The sequence below is a fragment of the Lissotriton vulgaris genome, chromosome 12 (assembly GCF_964263255.1).
Source record: "Lissotriton vulgaris chromosome 12, aLisVul1.2, whole genome shotgun sequence".
Taxonomy (NCBI): domain Eukaryota; kingdom Metazoa; phylum Chordata; class Amphibia; order Caudata; family Salamandridae; genus Lissotriton; species Lissotriton vulgaris.
In genome coordinates, this window is record NC_141700.1 from 292,919,700 (window position 1) to 292,940,384 (window position 20,685).

General features: G+C 42.6%; 1 protein-coding gene across 2 annotated transcripts in view; it reads right to left on the reverse strand.

The window, feature by feature from the left end:
• Positions 1–20,685, reverse strand: part of GAN (gigaxonin) — a 307,857-nt gene that overhangs the window by 84,328 nt on the left and 202,844 nt on the right. For both annotated transcript variants that reach the window (XM_086945082.1, XM_086945083.1), the window contains exons 6-8: positions 12,454–12,566; positions 12,021–12,170; positions 4,309–4,445 (exon numbers count right to left, since the gene is read on the reverse strand). In XM_086945082.1, coding sequence (XP_086801208.1) covers positions 4,309–4,445; positions 12,021–12,170; positions 12,454–12,566 — 400 coding nt within the window. The remainder of the gene's footprint in view (positions 1–4,308; positions 4,446–12,020; positions 12,171–12,453; positions 12,567–20,685) is intronic.

Consider the following 20,685-nt stretch of genomic DNA (forward strand, 5'->3'; position numbering starts at 1 on the left):
GCTTATGGACGCCTTCGGGCCCACATTATGTCTCGCTGTACGCTGATGACCTGTTGCTCTTCCTTGAGGACCCAGTTGCTGCCCTGAATGGAGCTGCGACGGCGCTCACGGCGTTTGGGGAGGTCTCGGGCCTTCGGGTGAATTGGGCTAAGACCTGTCTTTTCCCGGTTCGTAAGGGTACACCTAGCCCTGATATCAGTAGAGAGATTAGATGGGAACCTGCCTGCTTTAAGTACCTGGGGGTATACGTCTACCATGAACCGTCAGACCTCCTGGATGGAAACATAGCTCGCAGCACTCGCGCGCTGCGTGGTAGCATGGACTTCTGGGCTACTCTACCGCTCTCGGTAGCTGGACGGATCGCTTTGCTTAAAATGGTGGCGCTTCCCAGGTTGCTATATTATTTCCGGGCGCTGCCGATTTGGATCCCACCAGCCACATTTCGACTGTTACGGTCAATGGTGGTCGGATTCCTCTGGGGTTCGGGCCGCCGAAGAGTGGCCCTCAAGACCCTGACAAGGCCGAAAGCTGAGGGTGGGCTGGCGGTGCCGGACTTTGAAAAGTACTACTTGGCAGCGCAGCTGCAGACGTTCACCCAGGAGGTCGCCAGGGAATTCCGAGGCCCAGAGGACAGGAGGGGCACAGGGATAGCTAGGCATGTTCTCTCCTTCATAGCGCTGCGACAGCGTTTGGCCTTGCAGGACTTGACTCTTGAAGAGAAGACCATTCGTTTGTGTTGGAACCGAGCCCACGCCCGGGGCCAGTTGCGGATACCGTATGCACCCGAAATACCTCTGGGCATGCTGACGGCCCTGCCTCATGGCGGAGATTGGTCACGATTAGCGGATTGGGAGGACGCGGGCCTACAGTTGGTGGGTGACCTTTACGAGGACGGGGCGCTTTTGCCCTTTCAGGAGCTCATTGATCGCTTCGAGGTTCCTCGCGGTGATTTTCTTCTGCACTCGGCCCTGGTCCGAGCGATTCAGGCGCACTGGAAGCACGGGCAGGAGGAACCTCCTACTTCTCCGGTGTGCCAGTACGCTATGATGTCCGCGGGAACTGTTAAGGCGGTCACTTGCCTGTACGGCAGACTGCTCAATGAGGGGTTGGCCCCCCTTACTACTTTAAGAACCCGTTGGGAGGAAGACATAGGGAAGGAGATCCCGGAGACGGCCTGGTCCCAACTCATGAGACGGGCCTGGAAGGGCACGCGCCACGCCCGCTTTCAATTGGTCCACTACTACGTACTCCATAGGGCATATTTGACCCCGGCGAAGATCCGACAATATTTTGCCACGGACTCCGCGGACTGCCCCAGGTGCCAGGCGCCTGATGCAGACCTTCTTCATATGTTATGGTCCTGCCCGGGGCTGTCCTCCTACTGGCTGGAAGTGGGGGATACCCTGGAGGAGGTAACGGGGAGATCCTTATCGGTTGATGCGGCAGTGGGGCTCCTGCACTGGTTCCCACATACCCCCAAAAATAAAATCACTAGTAAATTCATTGATCTGGGGCTTCTCTTTGCTAAACGGGAGGTGACCAGGAATTGGAAGGCACGGGTTGGTCCAACGGGGGCCCGATGGCACAGCGAACTCTTGAAATGGGCAGCGGGGGAAAGCACGCTGCGGTACCAGTTAGCTAGGAGACAACACAACGAAAAGGCGCAGGAGGCGGCGCTAGAATGGGAGACATTAGTGCAGGCCCTCAGGGATTATTGCGCTCCCAGCGATTCCGAAAGCGAAGATGCAGCTCGCCCCGAGTCCCGATAGACGATTGCACTTTACATGTCTGTTACTTTCCTCATGGGTCCTCTCACAGATCCTATTACGGCTGTTACTGGGCACTGATGGCGGGGTTGGGGGGGGGTTTTGGTTTGGTTCATAGTGTTTTGAGGGGGGGGGGGTTCTTTTGGCTTTTTTTTTTTTTTTTTTGTAGGATGGTTTAGAAAAGCAGATGACGGATAGTGGATCATCCGGACCAGCTCCGACTTCCTGTTGAGTCCCCATTGGGTATCGCCGCCCGACCCTCAGGTTGCGGGCTGAATGGCTGTGTAATGGTTCATCCTGCTAGGAGACGGAGGGATGTATTCTATTAATTTTGATTGAACTTATAATGCTGGTCGCTTTGTAAAAATTTACTGATTCCTGCAATAAAAATATATTTAAAAAAAAAAAAAAAAAAAATCACTGGATCACTTAACTATCCGGGAATGGGTGCAGAGAGATAAATGGAGGTTCTCCATGAACAGGGCAAGAACACCCGACTACAAGCCTATTGACCACTGGTGCAGAGGAAGGTTTCTCTCAAGCTGCCAGCAAAGGCTTCGCTAAGGCCTTGTTGAAAGGCAGTGGAGATTCCAAAGTAGAGATGGGGTGGGGTAGGAGAACCTCTGTGAGGACATCTATCTTCAAATGCACAGAAGGAAGGAGTAGGTCCAAGACTTCAGCCACTTTCTTGACCACCAAATTGAATGGCATTACCTTCAGGTTTAGAGGCCCAGGTTTGTCAACGAGGTGATCTTCCCCTCACCTCTTTAGAGCCATACAGATTCAAGGGGTTGAATCTCAGCAAATACATCAAGTAACCTCTGCCTTTAGTCCTTTGCCTAAATTAGTCTATGATACTTCCTCCTGGAACACTTCTGAGGAGTGGGGTCCCTAGGGAGAGAAGACTGTGCTAATGGCTCAGAGCTTGGTTCCAATGTAGGCGAAGGCGGTGGTGTTGAGGCTTTGGTGGTGCTACTGATAGAGGAATTGCATAGTTGTGCGTCGGAGAGAAGACAGGAGCTTGTGCTATAGGTCCGGCACCATCAACCTGAACATCGGAAAACTGAGTGGAGCTCCAAGTCCCAAGGGCATACCAGAAAGAATCCAGGACCTCCCGAAGATGCCATCCATAGCATTGAGAAAACGCTGGCGAATATGCACCCAGCGACAGGAACTCTGGTAAAGGATACTGCGCTGCAAGGTCTGGTACCCAAGGGGCCAGTGCCGATCGATCCAGGAAGGACGGTGCGAGAGCCGATGGAGTTGGCTCAAAGGTCAGGCCAGCTGTGAAGCCAGTATGGAGCCAGTAGGAGGAGGTTCTGAAGGCTCCACTATGATTAACTCTAGCTCCAAGAAAGAAGATCTTGTGGGACATCGGGTCATCTGGCTGACTTAGCTCGAGCAAGCTTCTTGAGTTTTCTGTGCTTCTTTTTCTTTGCTCTAGATGAGTGAGGAGGGAGATCTGGATCGTGGCTTAAACCAATTACTACTTTGCCTGTCATTCGGAGCCATAAAGAGCTTGGTCCTGCATGCCCCAGTGTCTTGGGGTTACATGCTTAATAGGAGTTGCAGCTATACATGAATGGTGGTCAGAACCGAAGCACCACACGCAGATTGTGAACAGGTCATAAATGAACATCTGTCCATAGCAATCTCTACAGGCCTTCAAGCTCAAACGCTTTGGAGGGGACATTGCGCTGAACTAATAACAATTTTGCGTGAGGAGAACTCACCACTCTCAGAAGCGAGCAAGCTCCAAATCAGTATTGAAGGCCCAGAAAAAAATGGAACTCGTGTTGTTGCGCCTGGGTAAGCGCTATATGGCTTCAGTGACATCATCTGATGTCACTTCTGGCATCAATTTGAAGCCATCACTCCCTACCGGTGACCTGAGAGCTTTGAAGTTTCCAGACTCAGTCTGACACTTGGGATTATTCTACAGATGAAGAATCTGCAGGCTGAAGTAACCACCAGAACACCACCTCCATGCAAAATAAGATTGTGGCCACTCCCTTGACTGCAATGGCCCTTCTTACAAACCAAGGCAATTGTCTTCCTCCAAGCACAGTGAGATAGTTGGGGGATCACTTGATGTTCTTCTCTCTGGGAGAGTTAGACCGAATTGGAAGTCATGTTCCCCATCCACTAAAACCCCTACAAAAGCCACAACATTTTTAAAATTTGATTTTTATTTTCAGCCACTGATTGTGCATAAATATATACCATGGACACACCGTTTCGTACAAACCATGTAGTACTTGTCCTTTCTAAAGCGAAATAAATCATAAACATATTTAAATTTGGGCTTGGAAAATGTGGTTCAATATATTTGCACAGAAGGTGCAGAAACTGCACACAACTGACCAGACCCTTCCTCTGAATTTGTATACTCCTCATCAAAACTAACTATATTTTCTGATGGAAATGCAACATAAATAAGAAGGACTTTGTAAAATCATGTTTAATTATCAGACCGCCCTTTCACTAATCAACTTCCTCAATAAATAACTGCTATTCTCAATATTTTCATTTGATTACTCACCTTCTTTCCTTGAGAGGACAAATTGCCGTCCACTGTTGAGTCTTTGGATCGTAGCTTTCAACTGATTCAAACAGCTTTCCAAATGATCCTCCTCCCATTGCATAGATTTTCTTCTTCATAGCTGCATAGCAACCAATCTGGAAAAGCCCAGAGATTAAAGGGGATATTAAAAACACTGTGTTAAACTTTAGCTCAGTCATGGTGTATACAAAGCACTTGCTACAGAGCTTATGATTGGAAGCATCCTAATAGCGGGAGAAAAATACAAAATCAACCAGAGATGGTTAGAGAGTAACAGCTATAAAAATGCAGCAACTGAACTCAAGGTATTGGCAGTCAGAAAAAATGTAGACAGTGCGCCCTTGCATTTTATATTCAAAGTAAGAGCAGAATAGACATTCATGGGAAGAATAATGTCTTTAAAAATCAATCAGTCCATAACTGCAACCACAACAAGGTGATGGATGGAATGCTTGAATTATTCTCAGCCACTGGCAATCCGCACACCAATCCATCGTTTTCGACCACCAAGCTACCTCCGTTTGGCCCAGCCATGTGCAAATCAGTCTTCACCCTGCTCCAATGGGAACAGTCCAGCCAAAACTACCAAGCCAGGTCCTCTCTGAACCAGAATATAAGTAAACTAGGACCAGTTTTGCCATTATTATGGGCTTTTCAGCCAGGTATAATCTGATTCCTTATTCTTTGATCTCACTTATGAGATAGATTATAAAAGCAGGTAATGTGTAAAATCAAAATCATCTACTACGGCCACCCCAGTCATCACCGATGTGGAAAATGATTGTTCTACATTAATTGAGGAGGAATGACCATGTGGTTCATTTTACTTCCAAGGTATCTGTGGATGAGAGATGGTGAGGAGAGGGAGCATTGAGGAGGATCAAAATTTCGTACGAGGTGTCTCTTGCTTGATTTCTTTTTTTTTGAGAAGGCTGTATCCTTCCGCTAAGCCTTTTTTTTATACAACTAACTTGCAGGTTAACATATAAAAGGCATACATTGGGACACAAATGAAGGCATTTGGTGTATATCATGGCCTCTTTCTGTAGCTCACCATTAACTAAGAATCCTATCCATTATATGTTTTTTTTCATAAGTACCAACTGGTGCAAAAAGGCTGTATGAAACAGCAATGCACAATTAACATTTCAATTCTAAAAAGAAGTCAAATTGTATTGCAAGCAATGCTGTAGCTTCCATTCATAACACACAATGGGAACAACATTCTTCGTGACTCCTGTTGGCCTTGGCTTAAAGTCAACCCACTGTGTTTTGCATGTCTAAGTTTCCACTCTCCTGCCAGCCCAGTACACTTGAGCAGTATGTTCAAGTACAGGCCAAACATGGATAGGCCCATGGAATAATACATTGCCCAGTACTTGTGCTGAAACTCTTACAGAGCACTTTCACTCAATAAATTTTTTATAGTGCTGTCACCATTTAAACAAGGTAGCTCCCCAGTTAAGAGACAAGACAGGTCCACAAGCTTCATCAAAACTTTAGGAGGCAGATCTGTCATAGTAGAGTTCCAACAAGTGGTGTCCTGCATTATAGAAGGCTGTCTCGCCGATCTAACCCACCAAAGCAGGAATATACTTAGTCCAGGCCAGAAGGAACACTTCAGATGGTACTTGATGCATTGTTTTTTAAATATATTGTATTGATTTTTCAACAACTTTAAATCAATAGAACTACTCAATATTTGGTAATGCCAATGATGAGTGCTTTGAAGGTCTGTAGTCTTTTCTTGATGTCGCAGGTGATCAACTGTGTGTCAATGTTGAGTAAGGTCTCTTTTTTGAAAGCGATGGAGTGTACGTCAGCACAGTGAAACCATTCTGTGGCTTTCATAGTGAAGGAAGAAACAGACACCGTCAATTTAGAGTGTGTAGGGTTGAGGACCCGGGGGGGCTCATTGGACGGTGATGTGTTGATGTTTTAGATCCTTCTTTTGAGAGCAAACATATCGCACTGAAGCTTTGAACTGGGTCGTCCTAGCTTTCAAAGCTAACTCTAATGACGTGAAGAGTGTTGCTTCTTTTGGCGTTGCTTGCCACTAGATGTTCTTTCCCTAGTTCTAGATCTGTGGGCGCCTGCCTCTGAAAAGCATTCTCCTCTTACTGGCAGTCTTCGAAGCAGATGATCTTTCCAACTTTTCTTTCTTTTTCATTTTCTCTTCCTTTCATGCCTTGCAGCATTCTTGCAGCCTTTCCAGGTCCTTCAAGGTCATCTTTGACAAATGTCAGTGTCTTTAACAGAGTGAAAGGCCAGGAGGCAGACCACATACTGTGCGAGTGTCAGACACTGCCCTCTTTATTCCACAGGATGACCATTTGCAGACTAGAGAAGACAGTTCTGACATAAAAAATCTGCCAGCAACAGGAGAAAATTTAGACACTGGACAAAATGGTAAAACTGTCCAGTTAAAAGTGCAGAATGAACTTCCTGACCGACATTTTGAAAAGCAAAAAACACAAGGTGTGAATAAAACCTTCTAAGCGTTCTGGGATCCTTGTCTCCTGAGAGGGAAAACATAATTAGCTCTGGGAGGCAACTGCCATACAATGCAACATGGGTAGGGAGCCCCCTGGAGTCTTAAAAAAAAAAAGATTATTTTTCCTCAGCTGTTCAGTGTAACCCAACTGGGCTGTATGTTTCCTTGCATGTTAGACAGTTGTTTAGGACCCAAATGCTTACGGATGCTGCAATACAGTTTGAATTAGGCATGTTTGATTCTAACAGTCTACATTTCGGAACAGATTTAACCTTCAATAGGCTTTCAAAAGTGTGCTGTACGTCATACAATTATACACCCCATAACGAATATCTGTGGATAATTGTATGAAATTGATTTATTCCAGGGTCCAGGCAGGAAGCAGGGAATTAGCTTTACCTCTATGATTATGAAGATCCAGTGATGTAGAAATAAGATTCACTGCACTTCACACAAAATAGTTTTGAGAATTACATAAAACAATGGTGTTACTGGTGGTCATAGGTAAGTGATCATGCAAAAAGCTGCATATATTATGCTATATTACATACATGAATATACTTTACAAAATGCATATTTACGTGTGATAAAGGAAATGAGAAATAAAAGATGAGATTGTAACAAAGTATTAGTCAATCTTTTTTTCTTGTTTGGGAGAATACATTGTTTAGAGCAGTTTAAAAGGAGAGCAAAAAGATGAAATGCAGGTCACTGGCAGAGAACCAGTGATGATATGCAAGCAAGTTAAAAAGCGGAACCTTTTACGTGCTGCATGGATACTCAGGTGCAGCTAGAAAATTTTGGTTTGCCGAGCGGAGACGGCTGAGGGTGGAGAGGATGGGTTACATACCTAACCAGGGTTTCAGATGAGTAATTGGGAAAGTGTTCATTCATAGTTGTGAACCCCAGGACAACAAGTTTATGAAGGGCACACTTTCAGAAAATGGTCATCAATCCTGGTGACAACAAGGAGTAGAGTCTTAGTGGCAAAATGTATTACCTTATCCATTACGGTGAAGGAGTATGGGGTAGACAAACTAGTAAACTGTTGCTATAGTGCAACGGGCTGAGGACTAATGCAGAGATCAATGTTTTAAGCAAACAATCACAGGGGATTGATTCAGTTAAGGTAGACAGAGGCTGGAATCTGGTTAAATAATAGCAAATAAGGAATGCCTCTGACACCATAGATTAGACACTTAATTTAATCCAATGTCATAGTTTATTGACATTGTCATCAATTTTACTTTTGAATTTTTCTTTAAAGCTATTCAGTAATACACAATCGGGTGTTAGCACTTAGCTTGTCATCATCTCCTTTGGTAAGAAACACATTCAACATATATCAGAACAGTGAATTTAAAACATAGACATTTTAGACATTATTCTACACGACATTTAACAATACTAGACATATATAGAATTTTTTCAAAAATCTGTTATCGAGTCCTACTAGAAATCAATAGAATAATTGTCTTTGGGATATAAATGCTTCTCCGCAAAGAAATAATCAATATGGGCCTGTGTTAGGTCGGAGAGTCCTTTTTAAGAGAAGTTTTTTTATTGGCCGTAGTGTGAGATGCGTCTCTCACTAGATGTCCTGTTGGTTTATCAGGTCATAAGGCTTGCATTTCTCCTGGCCTAGATGATGGTAAGCCTACGCGTTTCGACCTTATATGAAACAGGCAGAGATTAGGGTTAAAGAATGTCTTCATCAGGGCTCACTGTTGTTCATGTAGGACATTGTGTTACACCCTGTGTGTGAAGAAGGAGGATTCTTCTTGTATTATTGCCGTTATCGATCGCTGAGCCCAGCGTCGTGACGTTTTTTTCTTTTTTTAAGTTGACCAGCAGTGTGACAGTCTTGACCAACATCCGGAAATAGTGAGCCCGACGGAAGGAATGCTACACAGCGAGCAGACGCCGCCGAGTAACCCACGAGTGTCGGGAGGAATCTAAAAGAACGATAGCAGTGCAAACACGATTCATTCAAGTAAAGATGTCACACTGCTGGTCAACTTAAAAAAAGAAAAAAACGTCACGACGCTGGGCTCAGCGATCGATAACGGCAATAATACAAGAAGAATCCTCCTTCTTCACACACAGGGTGTAACACAATGTCCTACATGAACAACAGTGAGCCCTGATGAAGACCTTCTTTAACCCTAATCTCTGCCTGTTTCATATAAGGTCGAAACGCGTAGGCTTACCATCATCTAGGCCAGGAGAAATGCAAGCCTTATGACCTGATAAACCAACAGGACATCTAGTGAGAGACGCATCTCACACTACAGCCAATAAAAAAACTTCTCTTAAAAAGGACTCTCCGACCTAACACAGGCCCATATTGATTATTTCTTTGCGGAGAAGCATTTATATCCCAAAGACAATTATTCTATTGATTTCTAGTAGGACTCGATAACAGATTTTTGAAAAAATTCTATATATGTCTAGTATTGTTAAATGTCGTGTAGAATAATGTCTAAAATGTCTATGTTTTGAATTCACTGTTCTGATATATGTTGAATGTGTTTCTTACCAAAGGAGATGATGACAAGCTAAGTGCTAACACCCGATTGTGTATTACTGAATAGCTTTAAAGAAAAATTCAAAAGTAAAATTGATGACAATGTCAATAAACTATGACATTGGATTAAATTAAGTGTCTAATCTATGGTGTCAGAGGCATTCCTTATTTGCTATGAGATCAATGTTTTGGCACTTTATAAAGGGATTTTAGGCCGGATATTCATTAGTTGCCTAATAAGGCAGAAAAGAATGTCAAGGTTATTTGCTAGCTAATGGTGTCAATAATAGGCTGTCATGGAAGGAATTAAACTGGGTATATAAGATACGTAGTTACTGTTTTAGTGAATCAATAGATGATTTTAGTCAGAATTCCGCATACGAGAGCTTTGAGCCATCCAGCTTCGAATGGTTATAAAGCAGTCAGAGACTTGAGTTAGAAGGGCTGTTCGAAAGTAGAAGATGTGGGTATCAACTACATAGAAGTGATATGTAAAACTAAAGGAGGAAATGATGCTAACAAGATAAGTAAGGTATAAAGAGAAAAGTAGAGTGCGGGAACGGAATCCTGTGGGATGCCAAAAGTTTATAGAGTTAATGGCGAGAGAGATGACCATTGCACAGCTGAGAAGTCTACGAGTATGAGGATAGACAATAGATTGTTATGGTGGATGAAGTAAGAAAACTGATAACATTGGAGGGTACTGTTTGAGTTGAGTGGAGGTCTTGGATGCCTGACTGAAGTGTGTGAGATAGATTTAGTAATGTGTTGCCACCTCAAGTTTCCAATGAGGTTTTTTTTTTTTTAAATATAAAAAGGTCTTTTCATTTTTATGTACTGTGTGGCAAGGGTTATGCGACATTAGTCGTTAAGTGGTGTCAAAGGATCTGTGAGAGCGCACTCCCACTTGACCCCACAAATTTGATAAAATGATGCCAATTATTGGTTTGCCACTAACTGCATTACAAGACGTTATCGAAAAATAAACAGAGAGACGCAGGCTAGATGGCATGGGGAAATTATTACAATTATTTCTGTGGAAATATTTTATCTCACAAGGACGAACTTACACTTTATAGGGCAAGTGTGGCAGATTACTTATCTACTCTCTATGTAGCATTTAAATGAATTGAGGAAATAGTCTTAAATTAAGTGATAACAGGTAATGAAAATTTCTGTTCAGCGCCTGTGAATAACTGCTTATAGAACTGGTCTTGTTGGGTACTTTTTATGTGCATCAATTTATATCCTATTATCTCCTGTACTTCAAGCCTTTTTACTAAATAATAATTTTACATCTTACTTCAGTTGACCCTATGGCACCTTCATTCAATATCACTACGGATTTCACCCAGAGAGCTTGCCTCATATATAAAACTATCTTCCCCTATAACTACAAGGAACAAATCCTCTATTGAACTGTTATGGGAAAATGATTTAGCTCTATCATTATCTATTGATCAATGGGATTGAATGTGGCGAAAAATATTTAACACCTCTAAATCTGCCAATATTACACAATCTTTATTTTTTATATACAATAGAGTGGTTTTTACTCCCTTATTTCTTCATAAAATTGATCCTTCTATTTCTTCCTTCTGTTTGTCATGTCTCTCCTCGGATGGTACTTTGACGCACCTACTTTATTATTGTCCTAAAATGAACGAATTTTGGAAAGCTATATGGTCTAAATGTAATATTCCATTTTCTATTAAAAATATTTTTGGGGGGACTATATCTGTTGATTTTAATAATCTCTCTTCAAAAACTATTTTATTCGACCTTTTTATTGCTCTTGCCTTTAAAGTTATCTCTTCTTAGTACCAGAGTTGTATGGTATTTTTCTGGTTATAAAGAGATTTCTTGTATAAATGAATTTATTAATTCTGTAATCTGCTTACCTTGTTACACCTCTTTGAACCATTGTATTGTTTGTTGTCTCTTCATTCTCAGTAAAAAAAATATATTTCTGCATCTTATGCTAATAATGCTGTGCCAACTCCTTAATATAACTGAGTTTCATTGCAGCAGAACCGAGTGCCAGTGAATTAAGGGGAGAAGAAAGGAAGCAATGGAGAGAGAAGAGGGATAAAGAGGAAGAGGAGGGGATGGAAAAGTGTGTGTGGTGTGGTGTGGTGTGTGTGTGTGTGGTGCGGTCTGTGTGTACAAAAACGAACTGGGCATACCCTAAATATACACTTCTATGTAACAGAACCTAAAATGCAGAAATCTGCACAAATCAATGAGTAACACTACAATCTAGTCAGTGTATATATTTATAAATATATATATATGGTCTGGATATTTACTTAATTCGGCACCCCATCATACTGCACCGGGCCACAATTTATATTAGGCCACGTGTGTCAGAAGGTGTAGCTAACCCTAAGCTTAGTACACAGAATTTGTCATAAGAAGGCTTTCAGATTCAACAATTTCTCTTCTTGAAGCATTTATTTCACAAAGACAGCAGCTCCCAAGGTAAGCAAAGCTTGTCACGTCGTAAATAACAGCATCATATATTAATTTGTTGCAGTATATGTTTTAATAGTAAAACTTAGGACAGCTTACTCGGAACATCACTTGGCGTGAAAAAAAATGAGGCATTAAATAGATAGCTGTGCTGCCCTATCTACGTCTTCAAAAGGAATAGCAGCAAGAAACAATCACCTTTCTAACCATGGTCAAATCGGGCTCCGTAGACCAGGTTTTTGTACTAATGTCATAAGACTCCATGGAGATCAGCTCTGTGTCACCATCCTCGCCGCCCAGAATGTAAATAACACCATCAATCTCCACCATTCCAAAGTTATGCCTGCCCTGAAAGAGACAAAACTCACATTATAATGGTGTTTCCAAAATAATAATGTGCATAATGGATCAAACATGTTATCAAGAAGACACAGTACAAACCAGTCAGGAGACATCATTACCTACATTAGCCAGCACACACACATTGGCATGACCCACACAGCATTAATGAGAAAGCAACAATCCCCAATTAGAAAGTTGTAGATCTCACTTGTTACCAAGAACTTTCTCCTCACTGTAAACAGAATCTAATAGCAAAACTCCCAGCCCCATTGAATAAGAGTGATCTCACCTCAAGCATTGGAGCAAATGGTGTCCAAGTGTTGGTATCAGGGTCGTATTTCTCTCCAGAGCACAAGGTCTCCTTATTGTCATCTTGCCCCCCAAGAACAAACACAAATCCTTCTGCAACACAAAAGCATAAAGCCCATTAGAGCAAGCAAAAGTGGCAATTATCTTCTAGACACTCATATATATATATTTGTATTACTTAAAGTTCCTAATTTGGACAGAGAATAGTATCCATTTGATCAGGGTGATTTTCCAGCCATCCACCTTTCTCATGGTGATTCTAATTTTATTTTCATTCTTTTTCCACTTGGTCATGTAAAACTGTTGATATGAGAGGCAAGTGTGACGCCAACTCTGCTAATCAAACCATTTTAAGACATCATTTTAGTCATGCAATTTTAATGAGCATATGCCACCAAAAATCAGGTATCAAGAAGCCTTAATCAATGGGACTGTCAGCATGAAGGCAAAAACGCTTTTAGGAGAGTTCACGGGCCAATGGAATATTCACAATGGGAATAAACCAATGTAGGAACAATAATACACAATGCTTACTTCTCAAAGTACGTATCTTTACTAGGAGAAGAAAAGCAAAAGAAAAAAAGAAAATCAAGGTGTGGTGACCTCCATAACCGTGATCCCTGTGGACCTTCAAAAGTTGCTTTCTCCACGAGATTTCAAAGAAATCGTAGCGCTGGTCTCTACCTTGCTCTGGGATACTGGCCCGGCACGTATAGCATACGACAAATTGGTTAAAAGCTGGTATGAGGGAGGGATAGCACTCCCTAACATTCAGCTATATTACTGGGCGGCCCAACTTAAAGTAATTAATCATTGGATCCACACCCCAAAAGAGGACCCAGCTTATCGGGCAGACTGGTCACAGCTTGGGACGGACTGTATGCTATCAGTACTATACAATAAATCGCAACTTAAAAGTCTAATCGGTCCAACACAACACACGGCGGCCCTATGGCACATGGCACAGGCACGACTGGGATGGGCAGGACGAATCACCAAAATGACACCATTGTGGGACACGAAAGCATTGGGAAACCTCAGAGGATGTAAGGGATTTGCGCGGTGGGACTCCATAGGCATTTCTACGGTGGGGGACCTCTGGGACAAGGACACGGTAATACCATTTCCACACCTACAGCAGCAACATAACCTCGGACCCACGGAAACATTCAGATACGTACAAATTAGGCACGCATTACTCCGGGCGATTCCTGCGGGTACTACTCTGCCGGAATCCTCACCATTAGAAGATAGACTACTAACAGAATTCATGATCCAAAGCGTGACCTCACTCACATATAAAAATCTGATCAATAACCTGAAGGACCCCACACTGAAACTTAAAGAAAAATGGGAGGGAGAAATAGGTGAGGCGGATGAATCTGAATGGAATGAGGCTCTGGCCTCCCCAAGAGAGGTTGGGATCTCGACTAAGTACAGACTGGTGCAACTCAAAATTTTACACCGCATCTACTACACCAGGACACTACTCCACAAAATACAGAGAGCGCCACATCCCTTTTGCTTGAGAGGCTGCGGGGAGGAGGGGACACTATTTCATACATTATGGGAATGCCCACAGATACGAGAATTCTGGAGGCAGATACTGCGCACGATCTCCCAGACGCTTACAACTTCCGTGTTGCCTGAACCACGCAAATGCCTTTTGAACATCTGGGACCCCAATGACCTGGGCAGGTATGAACTAATTTGGGGAACACTGGCCATGACAGTGGCCAAGCGAGATATCGCACAGAAGTGGGGCGCTCCAGAACTACCCACCGCGAGCAGGTGGGCTAAAACATGGACATACTGATGGTTACAGAAAGAGCAGTGTATGCCCTACGAGCGGCGCCCCGCAAATGGAACAAGGTATGGGCAGCGTGGAATATATATAGGGGGGAGATCTGTGACCCTTTGCCAGAGGGGGACGACCTAGAATCCGAAGGAGAGGATGAGTAAAAGATAGGAACGGGGGTATTAACCTCAGCGGACCAAATGCACAACGGTTTTTGCACTAACCTGGCTAAGTAACAACGAGAGAACTAAGGGAATTGCTGATTGGGAAAGTGGATGAAAACACACTGGCAATGATGACACATGTTTGGGGGGGGGAGGGGAGTTTGTTCATTCTATAGTATAAAGGTAATGTTAATGTTGAACAATGAATAACGGGGGGAAAATGTAAAGAACTACAATGTTTACGATTAGACCACACAGAAACGTATTTAAGGGTTTTCAAAGGTTTACTACATCACAGTTTATGCTTATGTCATGAATGCTGCCACATGCGTAGAGATATATGTACAAACTGCAACCCTAACCACATGACTGTAAGATACTAAATGCATATTATGCCTTCATGTTAATAAAGTTTTTAAATAAAAAAAAAAAAGTAGCTTTCTCATTGCTACTCTGTTCGCTAGTAGCAGGATAATATTGATAATAATGACTTGCTTTTGTTTCAGGATGGATTTACTAATCTTGGTAAAATTACATGTGCTTCTATCCCAGTTTAACGGTTTTCAATTCTTCAATCTCTAAAGTAGGATAGGCTTAGTGAGCCATGCTGAGATGTGTAAATTGCGGCAGCGAGCTTTTAACTCACTAAGCCATTTTACTAACCCAAGGTTCCAAAGACACTTGAAAAATTGGAAGCACTGATTGGCAAATCTCTACCTAGAAAACAACTTACTAAATATTTATGTATGTGTGTGTGTGTGTGTGAGGACTTGGGTATATTATATGGCACAGCTATACAGCCTTACCGTGAAATATACTCGCAAAACTGTCTTGGGTCCAGTCAGGGTAGTTTGTACAACCTTAAGCTCACCCCTGGGTAACTATGGCTTCGAGCAGCTGGGCTTGAACAAAGGAACTAATGTAAAATATTTAACATTACCAATTAACAACGAAAAAAGAAAGCCACACACCAGGAAAGAAAAAACACCTATTTATATTTTTATGAAGTCCAAGGTGAGCAAAGTTTCCTGGACGGGTTTGAAGATACAGATTTTGAAGAAATCTTAATTTTTAATACAACTGCAAATTTACATTGCCAACCATAACTATTGAAAACTGTTGCAAAGTTTGGAAATGTGGCTTTGACAACTCTGCCCCTGCTAGTGCAACCAAATCGGCCAGGGAGAAGATCTGGGGGCCAATGGGGTAGATTTGGACAGTTACCTGGCCAAAACTTTACAGCACAATCACAATAGACTTCATCAGAGTGGTTCTGATGCAGCAGATACAGGAGATGAATATGCTCATGGATGCACCGAGTACTGTGCGGTCAATGGGGGAGGGAGGGGAGATTCCTTTGCAGTTATTCCTCAGTCCATGGGTCAGGTGGGGCAACGGAGGTCAGGGTCCCTCAAAGTCCTCTTTGAGACCATAGAAGGCCAGCAGCGACTGGGCTACCGGTGTCCATGTACATTGGTCCAAGCAAAATCCTTTGGTGGGCGCTGGTGTCCCGCTTGGGCGATCAATCAGGACTCAAATGGCACTCCCATGTCCACATGTCAACTTGGGTGCAACTTTTGCCTATCGAGGATTGGCCTCTTAAACGCCTGCCAGCAAGTTTTCTGAGGTGGCTACCAACTTGCCATGGGGGCTACTTCAGCTTTGCTGCAGCCTGACTTTTTCCGGTGCCAGGAAATAAAGTCCTCTCTTAGCTAACCCAAAGTGCAGCTGTTCTGGCCTGCAGACGGTGCAGCCTCTCTTGTGCAGTCAAGAAGGCAGTAGGGTAGCCCTTCTTCAGTATTTGTTCCAGTACTGACGTCATCAGAGGTGCACAATGCCAGGGGTGCCATCTTTATTCCCAGAAAGTGCCCTGGGGGTATGATGCGGTAACTAGCCATCTGCCCACCAAAGGCAACTTTGCCTTTGACGCATGCCTGTTGGGCTAACACCCAGAGTGGCTTCCATGCGAAAGGGAGGCATAACACCACACCCTGTTGCAGGCTGCTATTGCTCCTAAGTGTGGGAGTCGTTTACACCACTCTCCAGGCTGTCAGAATGCTGTCAGTTGGCCAGTGCCTTGTGAGGCTATTGGACAACTGGGCAATACACTGGCAACTTTCTAACAGATATTTTGTTCAACCAGGACATCAGGTCAGGTTTAATGCCAAGATCAATTTGATACCTTACAATACCCAGCTAGTTAGTCCCATTCCGAAGTTAGCTGGGCTGTGAGGTGAGCCAGTAAACCAGTGTTAGCCAGTGGGCTACTATCCCTCCCACAATAAAACGACAATTTAGAAGTGTTGCCGTTAAGACATATATAAAAGTACATGTCCTTTTTAATAATAGTGGGAGCACCTACCTCAAACACATGAACTTTACTTTGAAAGAACACCACTATAGCTGTGCACTCGTCTACTAACTCCATAAACTTCTTAATAATAGACAACTCCCTGACTTAGGGCTCTACATTCCCTCCTTAGGGGAGACTTACATATATGGTTAAGGAAAGTGGGGGCTTTGTCATTAGCTTAAACTGGGAAACATCGTTTACAACGCGGCGTTTACACTGCACGACCTTTACCACGCAGCTATTACAACGCAAGTCATTACTACGACTTGCACTGGATGGCACTCTTAGTTAAGGAATAGTGTGATTTTCTATTCCAACATCTTCCCTACTGTTAAGTGGGCTGGAGTTGGAATAGAAAGACATATTAATCCTCAATCCAGCGCCCTCCAATGCAAGTCGTTTTAACGACTTGCGTTGTGATAACCGCAATGTAAAGTTCCGCGATCAAAATGATTCCGTTGTACTGTCGTACATCCCTTAAACTCAAAGTCGAACTAGCAGTGTTACCACTGCCCTTCCAGTCCGCAGCAGCAGGCTGGGAGCCATTTCATACCTTGTCACACACAGGGTGCCACAATCAGAGTTGCAGCCTTGGGTGGACACTGTGCTTTACATGCCCTAGGTACCATGTGTACCATATACTAGGGACTTATAAGTAAGTCAGGTCTTGCCATTTGGGGATAGCCAATTCAACATATACTTTGTAATGGGTTAGAACACTAGCTTTGAGGTCTGAATCACAGGCCTCAGAGCACTATCGAGTCGATAAATCAGCAGCATCAGGCCAAGAATGTGGGGGTGAACATGCAAAAAGAGACATTTCCTTACAGTACAGTCAGAAATAATATTGTGTTTCATTATATTAAGGTTATTCGTATAGGATAATGTTCACACCGTGTCTCTTGGTGATGTTAGAAAAAGAACCCTATAAGCTGAAGGGCCTAAACTGAGGGAAACTTTATGAGACTACTAACCAAACGGACTGTTTTAATTAGTCTTCAAAAGCATGTACATTTCGTTGTGATTTTTATCTACATGGGTTAATCATTCCAAAGGGTGGGACCAATTATTATGAACGCTACCACCTAGGTTGATTTCTTAAATTTTGGGACAAAGAAAATGTGGTTAGCAGCGGAGCGCAGATTATTTGTGAGATAATATTGTAAAGATGTGTGCACTAGAGGAGAAAAATCAAAGATAAATTGAGAAGACAACATCATTTTGAAACATTCTCTTTTGTGTATTGGGAGCCAATGCAGAATTTGCTGTGCATAGATGCAAACTTTTTCAGTCTACAGACAGCTCTAGCAGCAGCATTTTAAGTATGTTGTTACCTAAGACAATTCAGTGTAGAACACGCACAAATTATGCAATTAAGGTAACAAACTGTGACGGCATTTGTCACAAACCCCATATGCAGAGGGCAGCAAATAAAAGACTAAGCAGTGTGCAAATATGGCAAAAGCAGCCTTTAAACTTATTAGGAAGATGCTAATCCACAGAAAGATTAAAATCCATTAAAACACTCAAATTACCGACTGTGGGTAAAGGTTTGGGCAAAGGGCCAAAAAAGAAGTCAAAACATTGAGAGAATTCTGGGTACTATCACCTGGGTCTTAGAGCAACTCCGTTTTATATAATTTTAGTTCATCCATGTTCTTGATAGCTATAACCCATTCAGTTCAGCAGTAGACTCAACTTTTGTGTCAATCCTTATCTTCAACAGCACATGTTGATCATCTGCATACATAAAACATGTAAAATTGTTGGCCGGCAGAAGTATTTTCAAAGGTCGCAGGTACACTCTGAACAAAGATGGGGGCTGGGGTCAGGGAACAATGAGGATCTTTGAGGAATTCCTCACGGAAATGTTCTTGCTGTGGCGATAAATGAGCCCATCGTTCAATACTGATTCCTTTCTGATCAGAATTCTATCCACCCCAGAACAGAGTCTCCAATAGAAATTTCAGCCAAGCAGAAGAAGGATCCGGTGCTCGACAACGTCAAAGGCAGCTAACAAATCCAATGAAATCAGAGATCAAACACGGTTGCCATCCACAATAGCTCTCAGCTCATCGATGGCAGCGACTACACCCAGAAAGCTGTGAAGACCGGGCTAAAAACAATCCGCCCGAGTTACCTTAAATTACCAAAGTTCTGACAAGAGCAAAATAGGTCACTTGACAGAACCACAAATCGCGAGACCTCTAAAATATTGACTGTTAATGTCTCTCTGTGACTACCTCTTCATGGGTAGACATGTATGTGTCTATACTATACAAGGAGCACCCTAAATACATGAAGGTAGGGGAAATCATACACTTAGTACTGTTCTCATCAATTTTATAAACAGTAAATAAACTGAGGAAACACAATGTTTTCTATCATTCTAAGAAGACAATAAGTCAAGAGACACCTTAAGGCTCTACATACAGAATCCAGCACCGAATGAAAAGAAGGCTCAAGAATCAGGCACCCAAGGATCGAGAAGCATTGTTAACTTTAGTTCAAGTCAAACGTGGCTAGAAATAAATCATGGATTATACCTGTAAGAAAATTACAAATTAATCAATTACAGGAAACAAGTACCTATGTAAAGCAGAAAGAAAATATATGTGGTAGGGACATGAAAAAATAAGCTAAATGGAGACCTGGTTGGGAAAAGAAGAGGCATTTAGAAATCAGTTTTTCAATCATCTAAACTTTCACAGCCTGCAATTGTTCTAACTCTTTAAATGACGAATCTGTATTGTGAACACAATACTCTTGTGGCAACTGTGGAGCCAAGAGCATTGGTGAACAAGGCTAAACCCACTCACAAAAATTGTTGAGGGTGAAATCCCCAGAAAACTAAATATTTGTGTATTATCCATATGAATGAATGAATGAAAGAACAGAGCATTTCAACAAGAAATGCTGTGCGACACAAAAAACACTATGTACAAAAAGAAGAAGGACGTTTGTAGATATAAAAGCTTGTTAGCAGAGAGATAGGTGGTTAGAAGCAGTGAGTGGTTTAGTCAATAACTGTTCAGAGGTGACATTCCAAAAGCATAGTCATTAATTAATCACCATTATACGATGCACAAAAGTAAGGTTTAAGATGTTAATGGTCATTAATGAACTTTCGCGTTTGAAATGGTAGGAGGTGATCTGTTGTAGCAGCGTACCGCCAAAAGGTGCTGGGTTAAACATACTGTGGAAATATTTGCATTGATTGAGGTGAGGTGATGGACACACTCAGGTGGAAGCTGGCTGGCGATAATCCAAGAAAAACCACCATGGATCCTTTTTACTGGTCCACTTGAAACAAGACTTCCCAACAGATCTCCTCTCATGGGAAATAAATAATGCTTGCTGGTAATTCGCAAGGGACACAAACAGTGGCATTTAACATATTCAACCAGTCAGTTTGGAGGGACAATGTAGGAACCATCCATGTTTTTAAAGTACACCCAATTACATTGTCCCTCGTGGATTGTCATCCTCAATGTTGAGATCTTCTAGTTTCTGATGGAACTCTGCAATCTATTGCTTTGTTCTGCTACAGTCCCTGAATGCTGGAAGCATGATCTGATCAGTCCTTTCCAAAAAGTAATAAGCAGCTTCAAACGTTCCTAGCATGTATCATCCTATCGCAGTCACTGACGACTTGAGACGAATACTAGACTAGGCTATTCTGCCACCATCAGACTTCCAGATTTGCCAGGTTGCTTTATATACCGTTTCTCATTCTACCATTCTATAAAGGTTTCTTAAATATGGAATTCGTTAACACGTTTTTAAAATGGCTTGGTTAATTTTTATTTTCCGGAACTCAATTGATCTCAATGCTCCCTTATCATTCCCCTTCGACTCAGGGCTTTTCATTGCGACTGACATTGTTCCATGCTTATG